This window comes from Oreochromis aureus, linkage group 17, assembly GCF_013358895.1.
Source record: "Oreochromis aureus strain Israel breed Guangdong linkage group 17, ZZ_aureus, whole genome shotgun sequence".
In the NCBI taxonomy this organism is placed as follows: Eukaryota; Metazoa; Chordata; class Actinopteri; order Cichliformes; family Cichlidae; genus Oreochromis; species Oreochromis aureus.
The window spans coordinates 4,686,337-4,706,485 of NC_052958.1; the positions used below are offsets into that span (position 1 = coordinate 4,686,337).

The 20,149-nt window shown below is 40.3% G+C and overlaps 1 protein-coding gene across 1 annotated transcript; it reads right to left on the reverse strand.

Moving 5' to 3' along the window:
• Positions 1-6,808: 6,808 nt before the first annotated feature.
• muc5e (mucin 5e) lies at positions 6,809-20,149 on the reverse strand. The gene is given in 31 exon segments (XM_039601327.1): positions 6,809-7,108; positions 7,315-7,423; positions 7,649-7,688; positions 7,906-8,013; positions 8,130-8,167; positions 8,463-8,616; positions 8,717-8,748; positions 8,846-8,955; positions 9,071-9,140; positions 9,292-9,464; positions 9,932-10,151; positions 11,295-11,481; positions 11,668-11,985; positions 14,456-14,554; positions 15,589-15,665; positions 15,745-15,817; positions 15,988-16,182; positions 16,369-16,473; positions 16,613-16,751; positions 17,175-17,329; positions 17,574-17,662; positions 17,838-17,878; positions 17,966-18,209; positions 18,533-18,665; positions 18,752-18,846; positions 19,095-19,156; positions 19,252-19,372; positions 19,480-19,605; positions 19,708-19,903; positions 19,986-19,992; positions 20,106-20,149. Coding segments are annotated over 31 exon segments (3,729 nt in total). The 3' UTR covers positions 6,809-6,939.

Genomic DNA, 20,149 nt, shown 5'->3' on the forward strand with positions numbered 1-20,149 from the left:
AGCCTCCTGAGTAGCCATCCTTTTGAACAGACAACAAACAGCAGCATGAAACGGGCCAAAACTTATTGTAATACAAACCTGCTGTTTCTGTTGGTCTGCTGCTTTCAAAGTGAAATACTTTCCTTCTCCGGTGAAACTCAGCCTTTTTGTAGGGTTGGGTGTCTCCAAGATGTGATCAAAGTCTTCCTGTCCTATTGATGGGATTTAACAATGGTTTTCTCTCTGCATGTCCTTCTCAGTGAGAACAAATCACATCAAATCACAATGACTTGTCACCTTTGTGAGACAGAATGGGAACTTGTCAATAAAGCTGTGAAATGATTTTTTTTTTTTTTTAGGGTTAACAGTTGTTTGTTAAACTGTCTGCAAACATCATTTGGATGGTTATTGTAAATTTGCAGCAAAATAATGTGTAGTGCATCTGCAGACTGGATGGATATAAAGTGATGTTTGTAATACTTGAGGGGTGATGTTTTCACAGCATTAGCACTGCACATTAAAAAGGATTAGGCCTAAGATCAGTTCTCACATATTATTACCCCATATCGCTTTGTGGGAGTGTTTTTCTATTATCATTATTAGCTAATTTTGAATTTGAAAACACATCTGAGAAAAGTTGGGATACGGGCATGTTTACCACTGTACAGCATCCCCTCTTCTTTTGGCAACTGACGAATGTTGATCTGATATTGGAATCCTACTGCTCAACAGCCCTTGGCCTTCTTTGTCATATGTTTATTTTTGTAACGTGCTTTGGCACATTTCCAGTTGGTGAAAGGTCTGGACTGCAGACAGTCCATTTAAGCACCTGGAGTCCTGTACCATAGAGCCATGCTGTTGTAATAGGTACAGTATGTGGTTTAGCTTTGTCTTGCTGAAGTATGCAACCCCCCCCAAAAAAGCCATCATCCGAATGGGATATGTCTTTTTAAAATCTGCCGAACTGATGGTGCCTTTCCACATCTCCCAATTGGTCCTTCTCCTCTTTCAAATTTCAGTTCTTCTGACAAAAGCAAAATAGTTCACAGAACAGTCTTGATGCATGCTCAGTCATCCAAGTAAGGAAACCCCCAAAAGTTTATTTTGCTTTTCTGGATTCAGCGTTTTCAGTGAGAAACTTTTTGTCACTCATCCAAGACTCATCACTTCTTGAGTTCTTGAGTTCAGGTGACGAAACGTTTCTCCCACTGAAAATAGGTCCATTAACTTTTTGGGAGTTCACAGAACAGTTTCCATGTTGTCTCAGTCCATTTTAAATGAGCCATGTCGCAGAGAAGGGCTCATTTTCACATATGGCTTCTTCTGGATTTGTGGATAGCAAAGTGAGCACAGTTCTTGAGCCATTTCCATGGCAGAATCGTGCCTGTTTTTGCAGTGCTGCTCAAAGATCATGGGCAACCGATATTGATTTTCAGCCCTGTCCCTATTTCCATTTTTTTATCTAGTCTTTATGTACTTTAGTGCCCATACTGTGCAAAAGTTTTAGGCAGGTGTGAAAAAATGCAAAAAATGCTTTCAGAAATATAAATGATTGTTTATTGGCCCCAAATATATCCTGCAGCAGGACAACGGCCCCAAACATACAGCCAAAGTTGTTAAGAACTATCTTCAGCATTAAGAAGAACAAGAAGTACTGGAAGTGATGGTATGGCTCCCACAGAGCCCTGATTTCAACATCATCGAGGGTGTCTGGGATTACATGAAGAGACAGAAGGATGTGAGGAAGCCTGCATCCACAGAAGATCTGTGGTTACTTCTCCAAGATGTTTGGAACAACCTACCAGCCGAGTTCCTTCAAAAACTGTGTGTAAGTGTACGTAGAAAGAAAGAAGAAAGAAAATAAACAAACAGTAAACATGACGTAGGTGATAAAAGATCCCTTGAATCAGCTCCGTAGTCAAGGGATCTTTTTATCACCTACGGATTTTAGCTAAAGTCAAGTCCTACCTGTGCAGGAACGATCTAGAAAGGGTGGTCCATGCTTTTATTACTTCACGGCTGGACTACTGTAACTCCCTTTATGCTGGTTTAGATCGCTCCTGTCTGCATCGCCTCCAACTGGTGCAGAACGCTGCTGCTCGCATGCTGACCGGTTCCAAAAAGAGAGACCACATCACTCCGGTCCTCTGCTCTCTCCACTGGCTCCCAGTTGCTTTTAGGATTGATTTTAAATTTTACTGCTGGTTTTTAAGGTTCTTAACGGTACTGCACCTCCTTACCTGGCAGAGCTCCTTAGCATTTACTGCCTCAGGAGATCTTTGAGGTCAGCAGACTTGATGCTTTTAGATGTTCCCAGGTACAGATTAAAGACTAGGGGAGAGAGGGCTTTTGCTGTGGCTGCACCCAGACTGTGGAACAGTTTACCCCCCCACATCAGATTCTCCCCAAGCCTAGGAACTTTTAAAACTGCTCTTAAAACTCACCTCTTTTCATTGGCTTTTAGAAAGGTTTAACCTATTGTTTTAATTTATTGTTTTATCAGTGAGGTATTTTATGTACCTGTGTTTTATAGTATTTTATATTTGTATTTTATTGTACAGCACTTTGGTCAGCCTTGGTTGTTTTTAAATGTGCTTTATAAATAAACTTGACTTGACTTGACTTGACTCTTCTGAGTCATGGTGGGGACCCTGATAATAAGCAGACTGGACTTACATCAGTTGCAGTTTAGGAGCTTCAGGAACGAAACCTCTCAGTGGTTGAATGAGAATGTGCTGCATTATGTTGCTCTGATATTGGAGGGGACGGGAGACTGATTCACATAACAACATAGCTACATTCCACATAGTCCTGAAGGATGTTAGGTTATTTTTTGCTCAAGATGGAGATATTTCAAAGTCCAGAGACATTTTCACATTTGCAATTGGTCAGAAATTTAGCAAGTGCTGTGCCTTTTAACTAGGAACTGTAAATTACTTGAATTTAGGTAAGTAGGAATGAGGAAAATAGTGATTAAACTTTTAACTTTTTTGCATGTAATAAATCTAAATCAAAATATTTAATCGTTTTCAGGATCCCTGGAAAATGAGACATTTATCCAGGTATTTCTGATTGTTAAAACAGGGAATCAGGAAATGTTGAGGACAATTGGGTTGGAGTAGCCTTCTTCAGTATGCTGAATGCACAAGCCAGTCTCGTTTTTGGTAGGCTTTATAGGTATTGAATAACTCTACAGCCAAAGCAGTGCTGTGATGGAGTAGTGCAAGTTTACCTTCACAACACTTGAGACAGAGAAAATCACCACAGCACATGAGATGCCACATGATACAGAGAATCCAGCTGTTTCCACCCTGGCCTCCGCAACAATGCACTCCATCATCTCCTAGTACTTTAACTAGATCTCTAGTTTGTGCAGCAGGTGCTGGTGACCGCACCTTATCTGTACCCACAGCACTGCCTGTGACTGCTTTCAGCAAATGAACCCTTGGCATATTTTAGCGCTGCTGCTATGTAATGTTCAGTTTCTACTACTTTCTAAACTGTTAAAGGTGACAGCTGTGATTTATAATAACACTTAAAAACACAAGTATCGCATGTTACTACATGCTTTTTTTCTCTGTCTCTGTAGAGACCAACAAATTCAGCTCCACAGCAAGAATGCATGTCTCAGTTTTCTTTTATATTAGGATAAAACCCAGAGGTAGACTGATTATAAATGCAAAGGTAGGACTTTTGAGTATCATGACATCCAGAGGAAGTTTAATAGGCATATAATTAATGAAACATCGATAATCAAACTATAAAGCAACTAATAAAAACCTGCTTTAATTTTAGATGTACTAGTTCTATTTAGGTGTCTTTGTTTTTCATGTTTAAGGAGAAAACCAGGCCAAAGAGTGATGCTATGATCATCACAATTTAACATTAGTGTGTGTAAAGGTCACATATATGTAAGTTTCTGTAACAAAATGTTTAATTTATCACATGACTTCACCGTGTGCTCCCTTTGGAGAACACAAAGACTTACTTATATACCCATTCATGTGCTCCCTGCTTCCTCTGCCTTTCCTTTAAATAAGAAAGGTCAGTATTCTGCCTATTATCACTAGAGACATGGCTGAGTTTAAAGAGTGGTTACATTTTCCAGTGGCTCCATCTGCTGGCCTTAACCTGCTTTTCCCTGTTATCTGTTGGACCACCACTCTAGAAAACCCTGCCTGCCTGCCTCACAATCTCTCGTTTCCATGATTTTTTTTGCACAGCAGAACCTCCTTTACTCCTTACACCATAACAAACAGGAGTAAAGGAAACAATAAGTTGTAAACAGTGCCAGCAGGACATTGCCACACACGAGCAAGACAACCAGGCCACAGCCAACATGACTCTAGGCTGAAACTAAAGCCCAGGGATCTTGCAATAAGAAAGACTGTCTACCCTTCCCAGTATGTGCACATCGCATTATCTTGTATTATCCATCCATCCATCCATCCATCCATCCATCCATCCATCCATCCATCCATCCATCCATCTTCATCCGCTTTATCCGAGGCTGGGTCGCGGGGGCAGCAGCCTAAGCAGAGAAGCCCAGACCTCCCTCTCCCCAGCCACCTCCTCCAGCTTATCCGGGGAACACCAAATGCGTTCCCAGGCCAGCCGAGAGATATAATCTCTCCAGCGTGTCCTGGGTCTGCCCCGGGGCCTCCTCCCGGTGGGACATGCCCAGAACACCTCACCCAGGAAGTGCCCAGGAGGCATCCTTGTCAGATGCCGGAACCACCTCAACTGGCTCCTTTCGATGTGGAGGAGCAGCGGCTCTACTCTGAGCCCCTCCCGGATGGCCGAACTTCTCACCCTATCTCTAAGGGAGAGGCCAGCCACCCTTCGGAGGAAGCTCATTTCTGCCGCTTGTATCCGCAATCTCGTTCTTTCGGTCACTACCCACAGCTCGTGGCCATAGGTGAGGTAGGGACGTGATCGACCGCAAATTGAGAGCTTCACTTTTACACTCAGCTCCCTCTTCACCACGACGGACCGGTGCAGCGTCCGCATCACTGCAGCCGCAGCACCAATCCGTCTGTCGATCTCCAGCTCCCTTCTTCCATCACTCACGAACAAGACCCCAAGATACTTGAACTCCTCCACTTGGGGCAGGAACTCATCCCCGACCCGGAGTGGGCACTCCACCCTTTTCCGGCTGAGAACCATGGCCTCAGATTTGGAGTTGCTGATCCTCATTCCCGCTGCTTCACACTCGGCTGTGAACCGTTCCAGTGCGAGCTGGAGGCCTTCACCTGATGAAGCCAACAGAACCACATCATCCGCAAAAAGCAGAGATGAGATTCTGAGGCCACCGAAGTGAAGGCCCTCCGCCACTTGGCTGCGCCTAGAAATCCTGTCCATAAAAATTATGAACAGAACCGGTGACAAAGGGCAGCCCTGGCGGAGCCCATCACCCACCGGGAACGAGTCCGACTTATTGCCGGCAATGTGAACCAAACTCTTGCAACGGTTGTATAGGGATCGAATGGCCCATAGCAATGGGCCAGACACCCCATACTCCCGCAACACCTCCCACAGGACACCCCGAGGGACACGGTCGAATGCCTTCTCCAAGTCCACAAAACACATGTAGACTGGTTGGGCAAACTCCCATGCACCCTCAAGTATCCTTGAGAGGCTAAAGAGCTGGTCCAGTGTTCCGCGACCAGGACAAAAACCGCATTGTTCCTCCTGTATCCGAGGTTCGACTAGCGGACGAACTCTCCTTTCCAGCACCCTGGCATAGACTTTCCCAGGGAGGCTGAGGAGTGTGATCTCCCTGTAGTTGGAACACACCCTCCGGTCTCCCTTCTTAAAGATGGGGACCACCACCCCGGTCTGCCAGTCCAGGGGTACTGCCCCTGATCTCCACGCAACATTGTAGAGGCGTGTCAACCAGGACAGCCCTACAACGTCCAGAGCCTTCAGGAACTCGGGGCGGACCTCATCAACACCAGGGGCTCTGCCACCAAGGAGTTGTTTAACTGCCTCAGTGACCTCGCCCCCGGAAATTGGCGGGTCATTCCCCTCATCCCCAGACTCTGCTTCCTCCTCAGAAGACGTGTCAGTGGGATTAAGGAGGTCCTCGAAGTATTCCTTCCACCGCCTGACAATTTTCTCAGTCGACGTCAGCAGCGCCAGCACTATACACAGTGCAGGTAGAGCACCGCTTTCCCCTCCTGAGACGCCTGACGGTTTGCCAGAATCTCTTCGAGGCAGTCCAAAAGTCTTTTTCCATGGCCTCTCCATCCCAATCACGCCCCTCCAGGTCTCGCTGTTGTTACCCACGTGAGCATTGAAGTCTCCCAGCAGGACAACAGAGTCTCCAGGTGGGGCACCTTCCAACTGTTCCCTCGATGTTCTCTTCATAAGGGTCTTCTGAATCGCTCTTTGTCTGGTCCCTCACCCAGGACCAATTTGCCATGGGAGACCCTACCAGGGGGCAAAACCCCCAGACAACATAGCCCCTGGGATCCCTGGGACACACAAACCCCTCCACCACGATAAGGTAGCGATTCATGGAGAGGATCTTGTATTATATACTATTATATTAAAATTTGTATCAAAATATCAGAGAATATATCAGATTGGTATCAGCAAAACTGCCCTGTTTTTACCTGGTATTGGATCAATACCAAAATCTGCAGTATCGCACAGCACTAATTAAAATTTACCTGAAAGGCTAGATACCACTGTTGAGCAATTATTTTTGTAATTTCCAGGAAGTATTGAATAAATGCAGAAGCCATTAAGGTCAAATCAATGTGACAGTGAACAAAGACAGAGAAGATATTTACAGAGTCTTTTGGTGATTGTTAGATGTGTTTATTTGACAGAAAACAGATTCAGTACCTTCTTTAAGTAAAGAAGAAAAACATCCAGTACTGCTGAATTTGATTTGAAATCTATTTAAACTAATGATTCCAAATGGCTTCGTCTTGGCTGTGCTAGCTCTACATTTCAGATCCTGCTGCAAGATTCACACACACAGCTGGTGATGTGCTTGTAAGCATATTGTCTGGTAGTCAGGTCTGAGCAGTGCAGGGTCATCGACCTCCTCTCTGAGCTCTGCTCCACGCAGCATTTGCGCTCCTGCTGTGGCATCAAGTCACCATTTAACACCAGCACCCTGTGGCAGTTGGAGGATGAGAGAAAGAAGAGAAAGTGGTGAGAGGGAAGGATTAAAAACATACAGAATAAGGAAAGTAGATTAAAATCTAAATCTAAATCTCTAAAATCCAAGCTTCACTTCCACTTAGTTTTCATTTTCCATTTTATCTGATGGCATGCCTGTGAACCTGTATTTTTACTTAACCAGTAAAGATTTCCTCTAACCTCAGTTGAGACGAACATTGTCCCTGGCATGCAGGTATCTGTATGACAGTGGAGCAGTTTTCTATGGTGATGTTGAAGCTGGACACCCTGGGAGCACAGCCCTTTTTACCTGAAAATGGCAGTATACAGTAAGTATAACTGAAGATGAAGCACAGTGAGCAAATCCTTTCAATACTGAATGACATTAAACATTTTGGATGCAGCTGAGCTGCAGATTATTAGCTATCTTTAGTTACAAGATTGACTTCTGTAAAATAAAAGAAAGTGAAAAAGGTTTATTAGACAAAGTTCAGAGTTATAAATAACTCATGGTTTTTCTTTTGTCTATACTTACATGTATAACAGCAGTGTTGGTCATCCCAAATTCTGTCCTCCTGGAAAAAAACGGAAAGTTGTTCTTCCATGCATACTGTACTTTTGTAGTAAAATAGAGGTAAACATCTAAAATATAAGTCTAAGGAGCTTGGGAAGAAAAGTGTCTGGACTTCTTCAGTTCTAAGAGTGAGACCTAAAATATGCGTATATTGTTTTAAAATCCATATTCTTGGACACAGATTACAGTTTCAGGATCACTGTGTAGGTTTTCAGTACCTCGGGGCAGCTTTCTTTGGGACAGACTTTAGTCTCAGTCTGAATCCCCTCTTTGCTGCAGCTAAATGACTTGCAGGGATGGGCAGGATCTGTCCATTTGTCCCCTGCCTACACCTACACACATATACACAAGACAACACAACATATTTTGTTACCATTTTGTTTCAGTCAAACTCAAACTGATCTCCAAGGAAAAACAAACACAGGGCACAGACACAACACACCTTGTATGTCTGCTCATTATAGCTGCATGTCTTCTCGACTGAAAAACAAAACAAATGTTCACAAAAATGAACTTGGATAATGAGTAAAACAACAGCAATTTTCAGATGACGCACAACCACAGTCAGAGGTACAAAAAAAATGAAATTTTCCTAATATATGTGTCATTTGAATCACTTAAAAGTCTCTCAAGTGACCCCAAAATTCAATGGCACTTTGGGGTCACAACAATGTGTTTTGCTATGCAGAAGGGAAAATAACTGTGTGTCAAACAGTTTGAAAAAAAAAATAATATAAAAATGAATAAAAAAACATTATGAAGGGCCAGTTCTTACCACAAATCTGATCACCACAGCAAGTTCTGTTTACCAAGACAGCACTGGGACCACAGACAGGAGCGGGTTCAGGAGGTTTAGGAAAACACTCCTCAGTATGCGTCTGGTTGTTACATGTACAAAGGTAACAATTGGACTGCCACACTTCACCGGGCTAAAAGAAGTGCACAGGTAGTTTTTTATTTTATTTTAACAGTCCAAATGAAATTAGAGAAATTAAATCACTTTTGGAACGAGAAGGGAAAAATACTTACTAGTTTAGGCTCTCCGGTTGGCCCTTTGCAAACTGGGGGAAAAAAAGAAAAATCAAACACATTTCTCTGCATAAGAATTTAAATACAGTTAAAGGTGTCATTGTAAGCGTTGTAGACAAAATTACTCACAGGAACAGTCAGCCACACAGATGTTTGAGTGAGTTCCTGCTCTGAGCAAGTTGCTGGGACAGAAACAACCTGCTGTGTTCTTTTTAAGTGAGTCTCCTGGATATCGTAGTCTGAAGCAAAGGAAAAACACAAATGGTGAAAACAACTTGACAACAAGTCTAAATTGAATTCAGCAGAATGGGAGCACAATAAGTACAAATATTATTTGGTTAAAAAAAACCAAACCCTGCATAGCAGAAGTCATCCATCTTGTCATAACATTCTCTATAAACCAGTCCGCCTGGACATGCCACATCTGAAATACGATCATGGACACTAAAGTTAATAACACAAGATTTAGTTTTAGGACAAAATTACCACGTTAGGCAACTTATGTCTGCACAATGTAGATAAGTGAGTAATTAATTACTGCTTTATTAACTTTGCTCAAAGAAAATACCACATACCACAGGTTCCATTGGTTAGTTTTCTCCAGTCAACACAGAAACCAGCATTTCTACACTCCTCTGCAGCTTGCTCCAGAGCAGCGCAAGAAGCATTTGGGTTAGAGCACGAATCAAACTTACAATTCTTCTTTTGAAGAGTTAGATTCACATACTTGCTGCAATTTGCAAAGACTCTGAAGAGACAGGAAAGATTATTTTTTTCAAATTAAAATCTTTTCAAAGTCAAATAAGACAGGTGACATAGGAATAGGGAAACATATAACACAACTAAAAGAAAAAGAAAAAGAAATAAAATACATATGTGAAGTGAAATGCACGTGTAGTTTACAGGATTGCATGTGAAAACTTTCTTCATCACATTGGTGTATACAGTTTGAAAGGCACAAGTGAGCTGCATAAGCTGATGACCTCTCGTAGTCAGTCAGCTTTCACAAAGAATAGGCCAGAACTTCACTGGAGAGCATGGGAGTTGAGTCAGAGTATACATAACATCATATCTTATCTTTAAATGATTTTGTGGGCACAAAGCTTTACTTTTATGCTATATCAGAGTGATGGCAGTAGCCATTTATCTACAGATGCACTTATTATTACAAAATCTGACACCAATGAGGATAGTATGTTAGTGTATGTAGCTTACATGTTTTCTAGAAGCTCACACAGCGGACTTGGAAGACAGGTAGCGATTATTTTAGTGAGTAGTGAAGCTTGCTCAGCATGACAGGATACATTCTTTGGTGCAGAAAAACAGGCTGGCTTCTGAGGATCTGGATACACCCAGTCGTAGGCTGTCTTATCACAACAGCTGTCATCCTCAATCTGCCCTCTTTTACGAACACACAATGCTCCACCACACACACCTGGAGAAGGGAGAGAAAAGTGGTATATATGGATGTAGATTTATGTGACGTGCAATGAGAATATTCTGCATTGCTCAGTATTGTGATGGATAGGTCCTGTTCAATAGAATTTTCATCTACACTGTTAAAGATACATATAAACATGTATACACTATGCTAGAAAAGACTCCAATTAAAATTTAAAAAAACTTGGCACACTGTGTAAAATGATCTACAAATCAGATTAATGCATATTTTACACACAGTAGAACATAGAAAATGTATCCAATGTTTAAAATGAGAGAATCTACCACTGTAAGACAAAAATAAGGTTATTTTGAATTTGTTACGAGGAGCATGTCTTAGAAAAGTTGTTGCAGGGGAATGTTTACCACTTTGTTCAGCCGTGGTAAATATGGCACAAACCAGAGTTTTAAACAGAGTGCTGATAACAAACCAGATGGTCTCTCTCCTCTTTAATTTAGAGGATATGGCATCCATTTTGTCCAAAACAAATTTCATTTAATTCACATATGGCTTTGTTTCCCCTTTTGAGCTGTAACCTGCATTTGTGAATGGCTCAGTGAATTATGTTCACAGATATTTATTTCTGAAAGCATTCCTAAGTCCATGCAGTGATTTCCATGACAGAATAATACCTGATGTAGTGCCACTTGAAGATCACTGGCATCGGACAGAGATTTCTCCAAATTCTCAGTATCACTTTATGCATTGATGAGAAACTTAAATTATTTGCAATTTTTAATGAGGAAAAAAAAAAACTCTGACCATTTTTTCTTCTGAGAATCTTGTATACACTCAATTATCCTTCCTATCTGTTGCCAGTTAACCTAGCTGCAAAATATTCCATCAGCTGTTTCTTTGCACCACTTACTTTTTCAATACTATTTTCCCCTCACCTCAGTTTTTTAAGATGTGTTTTGGCCATTAATTTTAAAGTTCATGATATAGTGAAATGTCTCAGTTCATAAATTTGACACGTTTTTATTTATGTTCTATTGTGAATAAAAGCTGAATTGTGGGTCTATGAGGCTTGCTAATAATTGCATTCTGTTATTATTTACATTTTACACAGTGCCCCAAGTTATTTGGAACAGTACTCAATCACAGATGTGTTCTAGCACTTTTCCCTCCAATACCCACCACACTGTCCCTCAGTGTTGTTGTAGAAATTTTCCATAGCCAGACTGATCAGTAGGTTGTAATATGGGGTGAGGGAAACATAAGAGCGGATATCCGAGAGCTGGATGATAACTTTGTGTTTGAGACTCTGAAATCTCACTCCATGCTCTTCATATGGTGGTTGTATGATCACATTGTTCAGAGTGGCCTAAGGTCGATTAGATCAGTGTCAAACCAGTGTCTTATTCTTACTATTGGCCAATGTTGGCCTAAATAAATACAGACTTGAAATAAAGTTATTCTATATCACAGATTATTATCTTTAATATACAAGAATTCATTGTGGTACCTTGTGTAAATAACTAAGATCTGTACTATTTGTATTATTACCTACCTGTCCTTCAGAAAAATGCGGGACAATACTGAGTTTAGCTACATTGCTCTGATATCTCAGGATGATGTCTTTAGCACAAGACTCTTGGAGGCCAGGTACACAATTAAAGTTGTCTACTGCAATGGTCAGATTATGACGTGGTGAGCGTTCCTCCACCAAGATGTAGGTGCATTGATTCAGGAAATTAAAAGTGACTCCTTGGAAAGAAATATATTGGCTCTGTCCGTACAAGTCACATTGACCTGGGAATGGCACATGAAAAGGTAACTGCAGTAGATACTGGTAGTACATAAATCTATAAAGAAATTCGTACATAAACTAACCTCATTACTAGAAATGTTTCAATGTCTTACTTCAGCCTGTTTGAGTTTATGCATTGTTTTAAACAAATTGCATGCTCAAAAAATGTTTTGTCACACTCACGTTTCTTCTTATTGCATGTTGAAGCTCTACTTGGAACCTTGTTAAATTCCAAAATATCATCAGAGGAACCAGCTGAGCTTTTCAAACTAGATGACAGATTCAAACTGGGTATGGCATCTACAATATTAAAATTAATAATACAGAAACATAATATAGAAGAATGTATTAACTTCCAAAAATGAAAAACACATTTGTAACTAAATAATTTCACTTTATCACTATTCAGTCACTACTTTATAACTAAACAGTGAGAAAACAAAAAAATGTAAACCACCAGAACCTACTGGATTAGGAACAAAGGCAGGATCTTGAGTTTGACATGTACTGTCAGCTATCAGCTCTCTGTAATCAGCTGCTGCTCATTACCTAATTAAAAAAAACCCACAAACAACAACCCCCGCCACAAAAAAAACTTGACATAAAGAAACATTTACCAGTCAAACACGTTATATAATCATCGTCAGTAATACGAGCTATTTATGCATAGTTTGTAACCATCAAGACTTTTACTAGTAATAATTATTCAACTGTACTATGTGAACTATGAGGTAGCTGTCGTACCCGTTACATTGTATTTTCCACACAGTCCAGTCATGTCCGTGCTCAGCTCCTGCTCTAGCTCCACCTTAACACCAAATCATGCAGAAGCTTCAGGAATTTTCCTTGACTGTTTTATGAAAATGTAAGAATGCGCAGTATATAAGAGCTTTCACCCAAAGTGTGTCTATTCCTCCAGGTACACTGTGCCAGGTTATAGACAGAGGGAGCAAGGAGCTCCTTAGTTGAGTGTAGATGCCATACTGGAAAATATGCTGATAGGTGTGGTTGTATGGAAGTGAAACATTGTCAACAAACAGACATACAGAGGCATCTGTTTAGAGGTTGTATATTACAGTCGCTGAAACAGCTGCCAGAGATAAAAGTAAAAATCAATCGTATTTCATTATCAGAAAAATATTTAGGTTCCTCATTTGTGCAGTAAAAAGCCACATCTGTTGTTCAAAAATCTCACTTTCCAATCCAATCCAATCCAAAACCTCCTCTAAAATAGGAAAATCCCTTTACAGGGCTTGACAGTATAGAGCATTAAAGAACAATTGGCAACTAGATGAAGATCACTGGAAAATTTTAGCGTAGCTGAAGGGTAATAATAACAATAATAATGATAATGATAAATGACTTTTATAATAATATAGGAACCCATTTAGAAAGGAAGAGCATTTTTGCTCGATTACGTGGTCACATGTAAAATGTAGACTAGATCATTATTAAATTTATTAAAACCAACTTTTTCTTTTGTTTTCCAGTTTTTTCACCTGTTGTTTTCCTAAACAGCATGGACTACTACGATTATTTAAATAATCAAAACTGCAATGATGGGCACAGCTATATATGTTTTTGAGCAATTCAACATCAATCTTTAATGAATGTAGAGGAGGCCATTTATCATTAATTTATTAAGCTTACATCATTAAATTGCAATCTAAATACATATCTGTTTGCAGGCTACAGGTATTAGCAATTCATTCCCATGCTCTCTGTTCCTGCATTAACTGATGAAACTGAATAGTCTGGCAGGTCTGCCAAGTGTTGCCATGAGTTAATTACATTTTCTACTTCAGTCATTTGTACTTACACTTTCTATGTACATTTTATGGTTTGTATGAACAACCTTTAAGCAAATATCTAATGTAATTTAAAAGACATGTTTTTATATTTATTTATATATTTTTATTTAAACTTTATTTAACCCTTGCATGCATGAACTATGACAACCTCAATCGGGATTTTTTTTCTTACGTATTTTTATTCATCTTTAGGCATGAAAAAAAGATTTTTGAACTTTTTTTCTTTTACATGTCCACCTAGGTAGACAACCACTTAGGTAGACAACTGATGGTATGGAGTGACAGATCATTGTCCAATGTAGTGGTTTATGTGCAAGTATACCATCAACACTGACAAAAATACAAGAAAACAGCCTTTGGCTTATTGCCATTATATTCTAGTTTTTCTATCACAGCAGGCAAACCTCAAGTTAGCTAATAAAGAATGTCCACAACTCTCCTCCAATATAAATATGTGGAACTGTAAATAGGTCAATGGAAAGCCCAAGCCTTACTAACAGAAGAACTGGGAAGTACTCCCCTCATGTTATTAAAACCTAACACAAAAAAACAAGGACTGAAAACAGTGACAATGACTAAACATAAAAGTAAGTTTCCAGTTGTTCAAAGGTTTTGAGAGGCTATTCTATCAGCTGCCAGGGTTAAGTTACCCACAGAAAGTGATCCATACATAAATGGACTGCCCCAAATACTAAATCCCAGTTACTAAAAGTACTGTGATACCCTAAGTAGCCTACATAACCAAATGTAAGAACCCACACGAGCACAAAGTAGAAGTTCTTACTGCCCAGCACAGCACCCATGGCTGGATTGTCAGCATAAGTGGTCCAGATTCCCTAACACCAAAATTTTGAATTTGACATCATACTGAGGATGTCAAATCTGACTTTTATGGCATTACTTAGATGAGAATTCAAGCTTTTGTAGAGTTTGTAGTTATTGTATTATCTCTTTATAAGAGTGCAAAAACAATATTTCTTGTCGTGACAGTCACATATGTGTCAAAGCGCTGCGGCAGCAGACCTCGTGTTTATGAAGCACACCCAAACGCAGATGCTTAAGGGAGGTAATGGGTTTAACACAAAACATGTAAAACAAAGGGCAAAAGACCAAGAACTAAACTAACTAAAACCAAGACAGGAAAAACCTCAACTAAGACCAAAGCACAATGAATGTGGGAAAAACCTCAGAGCAGGAACACAGGGAGACGAGCAGACGACCTGACAATGGACAATGACACAATGCACACAAGAGCAATTAGGGAGAGTGGAAACACATGGGAACACGGCTGAAACAAATAGACCTAATGACACTGAGGAAGCAAAACTAAACATGCTGCACACAGGACACAATACTGTCAAAGTAAAACAGGAAACACTGAAACACGGACTAATTCACACAACTTGACATGGGAGCCAGACTTGGGAGACAACAGGAGTAGACAGAGGAGAACGCGGAAACAGTTAAGGAAGACGATACACAGAGAGAAAGCGAGAGGGGGACATTAAGGGAGAGGGAAAGAGACATGACAGGCTGGGGAGGACACACATGAAAGCACAACACATGCAGGGGAAACACAAGGAGGGGAACATGTAAACAGGAAAGAGAGACGAGACACAACGACACGACACGGACAACATGACAGACTCGAACAAGAAACAGGGAATGACACTGGGACAAGAAAACACAGACCGCTTTATAAATAAAGTGCTTTATTTATAAAGCACTTTAAAATACCCAGCACAGGACCAAAGTGCTGTACGTGAAATAAGTTTTATTAATTATTAACATGTTTTATGTATAGTATGATATTGTAATAAAGTTGGATGAAAATTTTAAAAAGAAAAAAAAACAAAAGAAAAAATCTTTATATATCAGCAGTTACATCAGAACAGGAAGGAGTGGTTGCCTTCCAGCTGTTGCCAAAGGCCATCGGACTGGACGCCACTGAAAACAGATTTTTAAAAAATGTATTTATTTTAATTTTATTTTATTTATGATAAAAACAGAGAGAAAACCGATTCACCTGCTGAGCCACTTATCTGCAGGTCGTTCATCTCATTGGAGTCAAAATTCCCACACAGGCCGCAAACTTTGCTCTGCAGGTGAGATTTTTTTTTCTTCAGTTTTAATTATAAGTATGGGTTTTATGATAATAGAATTTGAAATTGTATAAAATCTGCTTTTAAAAATTCAAGTTCTACATCTCCAAAAACACTTTCCAGTGTTTTTCCATTGTACTAATATAAATCTTATTATAATTCCTCACCCTCCAGTTTTCATGCAGCTTTATGGTGAGCCGTGTGTGTTTGTCCCAGATGAGAGTGATCCCGCTGCTCGGCACTGACACTATGATATAGAGTCCCACAGTGTCGATACTATAAAGTGAGTTTTCCGCAATTGTAGAGTCTTGTTGTAGGTTTTTGGTCACCTTCATGTCACTCAGAGTCACGGTGACCTTGCCCTTATTGGGTCAAAGCCGACAAATTACAATCACTATTATTTGACTGTATAACATTATCACTATTACTGCCTCTACTGAAGGTCGTCATTACAGTTAATAGGAGATGGATTTGATCAAATTAGTAAAATAAAAGGAGGCAAATAAATAAACTGACATTATAACATGGTTAGATAATAATTCATTCACCTGCAGCACCAGGACAATGGAGCGAGAGCAGGGGAGCACCTTTTCACAGCAGGGTACGCTCTCCACTCTGACAGAAAATGTGCCCTTTGTATTTCCACAGTAATCCTGACATAAGAGCCAAATTACAGTAAATAGCACTGCGATAAAGAGATCCATATTACATTCATGCTTTCTGCACTCTGTCATACTTTCTATTATATTCTATTATATTTTTATGTCACTTTTTTGGTGGGGAGGGTCTCACCTCTACAAGTGTATACTGGCAGTGTCCACTAAATCGATACCATTTAGAGTCAAAGGTCTGATAATGTCCATTTCCATAGACTTGACATGTCCCAGGACACGGTTCATCTGTGCAGTCCCACTGACCCTGACCACAGACACTGTAAGACAGAGACAGGTAACCCTGATAGTTTGAGGATGAACCAAATATTGTCAGTGAACTAGTAAAGTAAATGGTCTGCATTTGTATAGCGCTTTATTCAGTCCCTAAGGACCCCAAAGCGCTTTACACTACATTCAATCATTCACCCATTCACACACAGGCAATGGCAAGCTACATTGTAGCCACAGCTGCCCTGGGGCGCAATGACAGCCTCGCGAGGGGCGAGGCTGTCGGACACTGGCGCCACCGGGCCCTCTGACCACCACCAGTAGGCAAACATGGTTAGTATCTGGCCCAAGGATATTTGGCATGCAGCCAGGAGGCAGCCTGGGATCAAACCACCGAGCTTCTGATTAGTGGCTGACCTGCTCTGTCACCTGAGCTACAGCCACCCCTGCAGTGCCACTTATGAGTGTGTTACCAGTTTTTACAGTTGGTTTTAACAGTCTCTCCTGCCCTGAAGACTTTGCCACTGTACACACAGGTTCAGTTGTCCCTTGATACACAGTTTCCATGGTGATCTTCATATTGATCATGTGGGCAATAACAGCCACTCTCACAAGTCATGATGGCAAACTGGACATGAAAGCAGAAAATGACTAATTAACAATTCACAACCAATGAAACCAGTTTTGGTTGTGTTAGAGCTCCAATTTAGCCACAGAATAACTACACAGAAGTTAAAATAAGTAGCAGTTGTAACTGCTCTGGAGTCTGTCACCAAAAAATATGTGTCACACTATAAAAGAATATGAATCTTTTTTGATGGTAAATGAATAACACAGGTAGCTATTCATAAAATCATCACCCTCAGACTTACCAGTGGTTTGCTGAGACTCGCACATGTTTTCTGAGCTGTCTGAATCAGGTGCTCTGAGCAGTGCACGCAAACCTTCCCATTCCTGCATCCTAATGAAATCATTTAAGACAAAAAATAATCTGCAAATTATACGCTCATTTGCCAGTTCATTGGGCAAGTGTACAGTCCAGAAAATGTTAAAATCAAAACAGTTTTGAAACCTTTACTGTATTCACATCAATTCGTACTTATTTTTTATTTTTGGTTGGACCAAAATAGATTTACCACAATCCGTGGAACATGTCAGTTCTCCATTTTCACACAGGCTGCAATTTGACAAGTAAAATGTTGATAAATTATACTGTATCATTTTATATAGCTGTAAATACTGTGTAATTAGAGGGTCATCCCACCAATGATGTCCATCGATAACAACCGGCCCTGGTGGACTTACACCACCAAGATGGTGGCATTCACAGTCTGCCTTTGGAGTGCAGGTGTTTCCTTGGTTCAGGTATGTTCCTTCTGGGCAGCTACAGCCCTCCACAGAAGCATCATCCACTCCACATCGAGGGTCAGACTCAGTAATGGAGCGGCATGTAGTGTTACAAGCTCGGATGTTGTAGAAGAACTCTTGGTTCTTTGGACATGTCGGAGCTGTGAGACAACAATGTGATGAGCATGAATGGCACTTTTTTAAAAGTAATTTGTCACTTTTTCTGCTGTGCAAAGTTCCACAATATTTGCTCCCTTCAAATATCCAAACACTTCAGACAGACTTTTACATTTGTAGTGTACACAAGTTCTTAAAAACATGAAAAACATTGATTTCATCTTTTCTGACTAGTTATTTTAAATTAAAAAAAACTCAGTACTGGCTCTTCTCCAAAAAGTCTAAACCTAATCTGTCTGGTATTAACATTATTAATATATTCAATATATTATGTAACCCTTTGGTATGTGAACTAAAGCTTACTTACTGCAGTTGGCAGCTTTCCTCCAGTCACCGATTAAAATCCCGAGACTTGCACAAGCTTTGGCGTAGCTGGCTAATGCAATGCACAAGCACCTCTGCACATTGCTGCCACAATTACAGGTTCTTTGAATACAGGCCTGCCAGCAAATACAATTTTCACCTTAATATTGATAAGTCAAATTAACTTATACAAAGTTGCTGATTGCTCATAATGTGTGCTTACTGTGTAGTGTTGATCCGGTGGCAAATGGCCATGGCACTTAGCAAATATGGCAGTCAAGCTGACCAGCACAGAGCACTTTTCATCAGCAAATATTTCTAGAAAATGAAATTTTAGTTTGTGAACATATCTTGTAGGGATTTTTTTTTTACTGTATCACAGGCAAGCATGCAAACCACCCAAAAAAATCTGCTGCCTTGTAATTCACACTACAATAATCATTGATATGAAAACCATAATGTCAATTTTGTCATCAAGCCAGATATCATGGTGAATTTCACTATAATTCCAGTTGTGCACTGCAGTGTTTGAATTTATTTGCCATCAAATGTTGACACAAACTGACCTTCAATCTGACATTTAATTGGGCAGTTTTCAGAGCAACGCCACTTCCCACCTTCACACAAACTGGAGACAGGGTTGAGGAAGAGGTTTAAATAGTTTCAATTCATTATTCCCCAAAAAATAATCATAAATATAAATCCCTTTATCTGGGTCCTTACCATGACTGACACTTGGTGCTACGTTTCTGTCCAGGTAAATAGGTCCTGCCAGCGAACACACAGGTGCAGTTCGACACATTCACACAGTGGAAGCCATCCAAGTGATCATTAAGCACTTTGCCTATGCACATGTTCAGTACAGCCTTAAAATGTGGCAAACAAACAAACAACAACAAGAACAAAACACATCAATGATTTATACCCTGGGGAAAATCTGGCAGTGCTCACCCTCTGGGCAGACGCAGGAACTGGTGATATCCTGGCTGGAAAAATGGGGGTTTGGGTTGGAGCAGGTAGGAACAAATGCAGCACCCTCTTCTTCATAAAGCAGAGCTCCTGGACAAGTTGGTTGAGCTACATTCATCCACCAAAAAAGGGACAGCTATATCAAATGATGGTGAGTACAGGATATGCCACTTATTGTTATTAGTATTAGTATATTAAACAATTAGTTACCACACTGGGTCACAGATCTCCATTTTTCCCACACATTACTGCTTTTTCCACAGTGCAGAGCAATCTCTTTAAAGAAAGCACAGCCGATGTGTTTGCTGTTTTCATATCCGTAAATGTTCTTGTGACACAGGTGGAAGTAATGAAACCAACTAGATTGCAGACAGCCCAAAGTGTAGGAGAAGAATTGCTCACATACCTGGTAGTTTAAAAAACATTTACTTACATTTTATTTGAAAACTGTAAATACATTTGTCTCTGAAATTCAGATTCATAAAGACTGCATAACTGACCCGTTATAATGTGTTAGTGAATCACCTGTTTATTTTTCAAATTTGGAGTATTCAGAAACAAAATTACAAACAAAAAAAAACAAGTTAATGTAAACCACTTGAACTTACTGGATTAGGGACAGAGACAGGATCCCTTGTTTGGCACGTGTCAT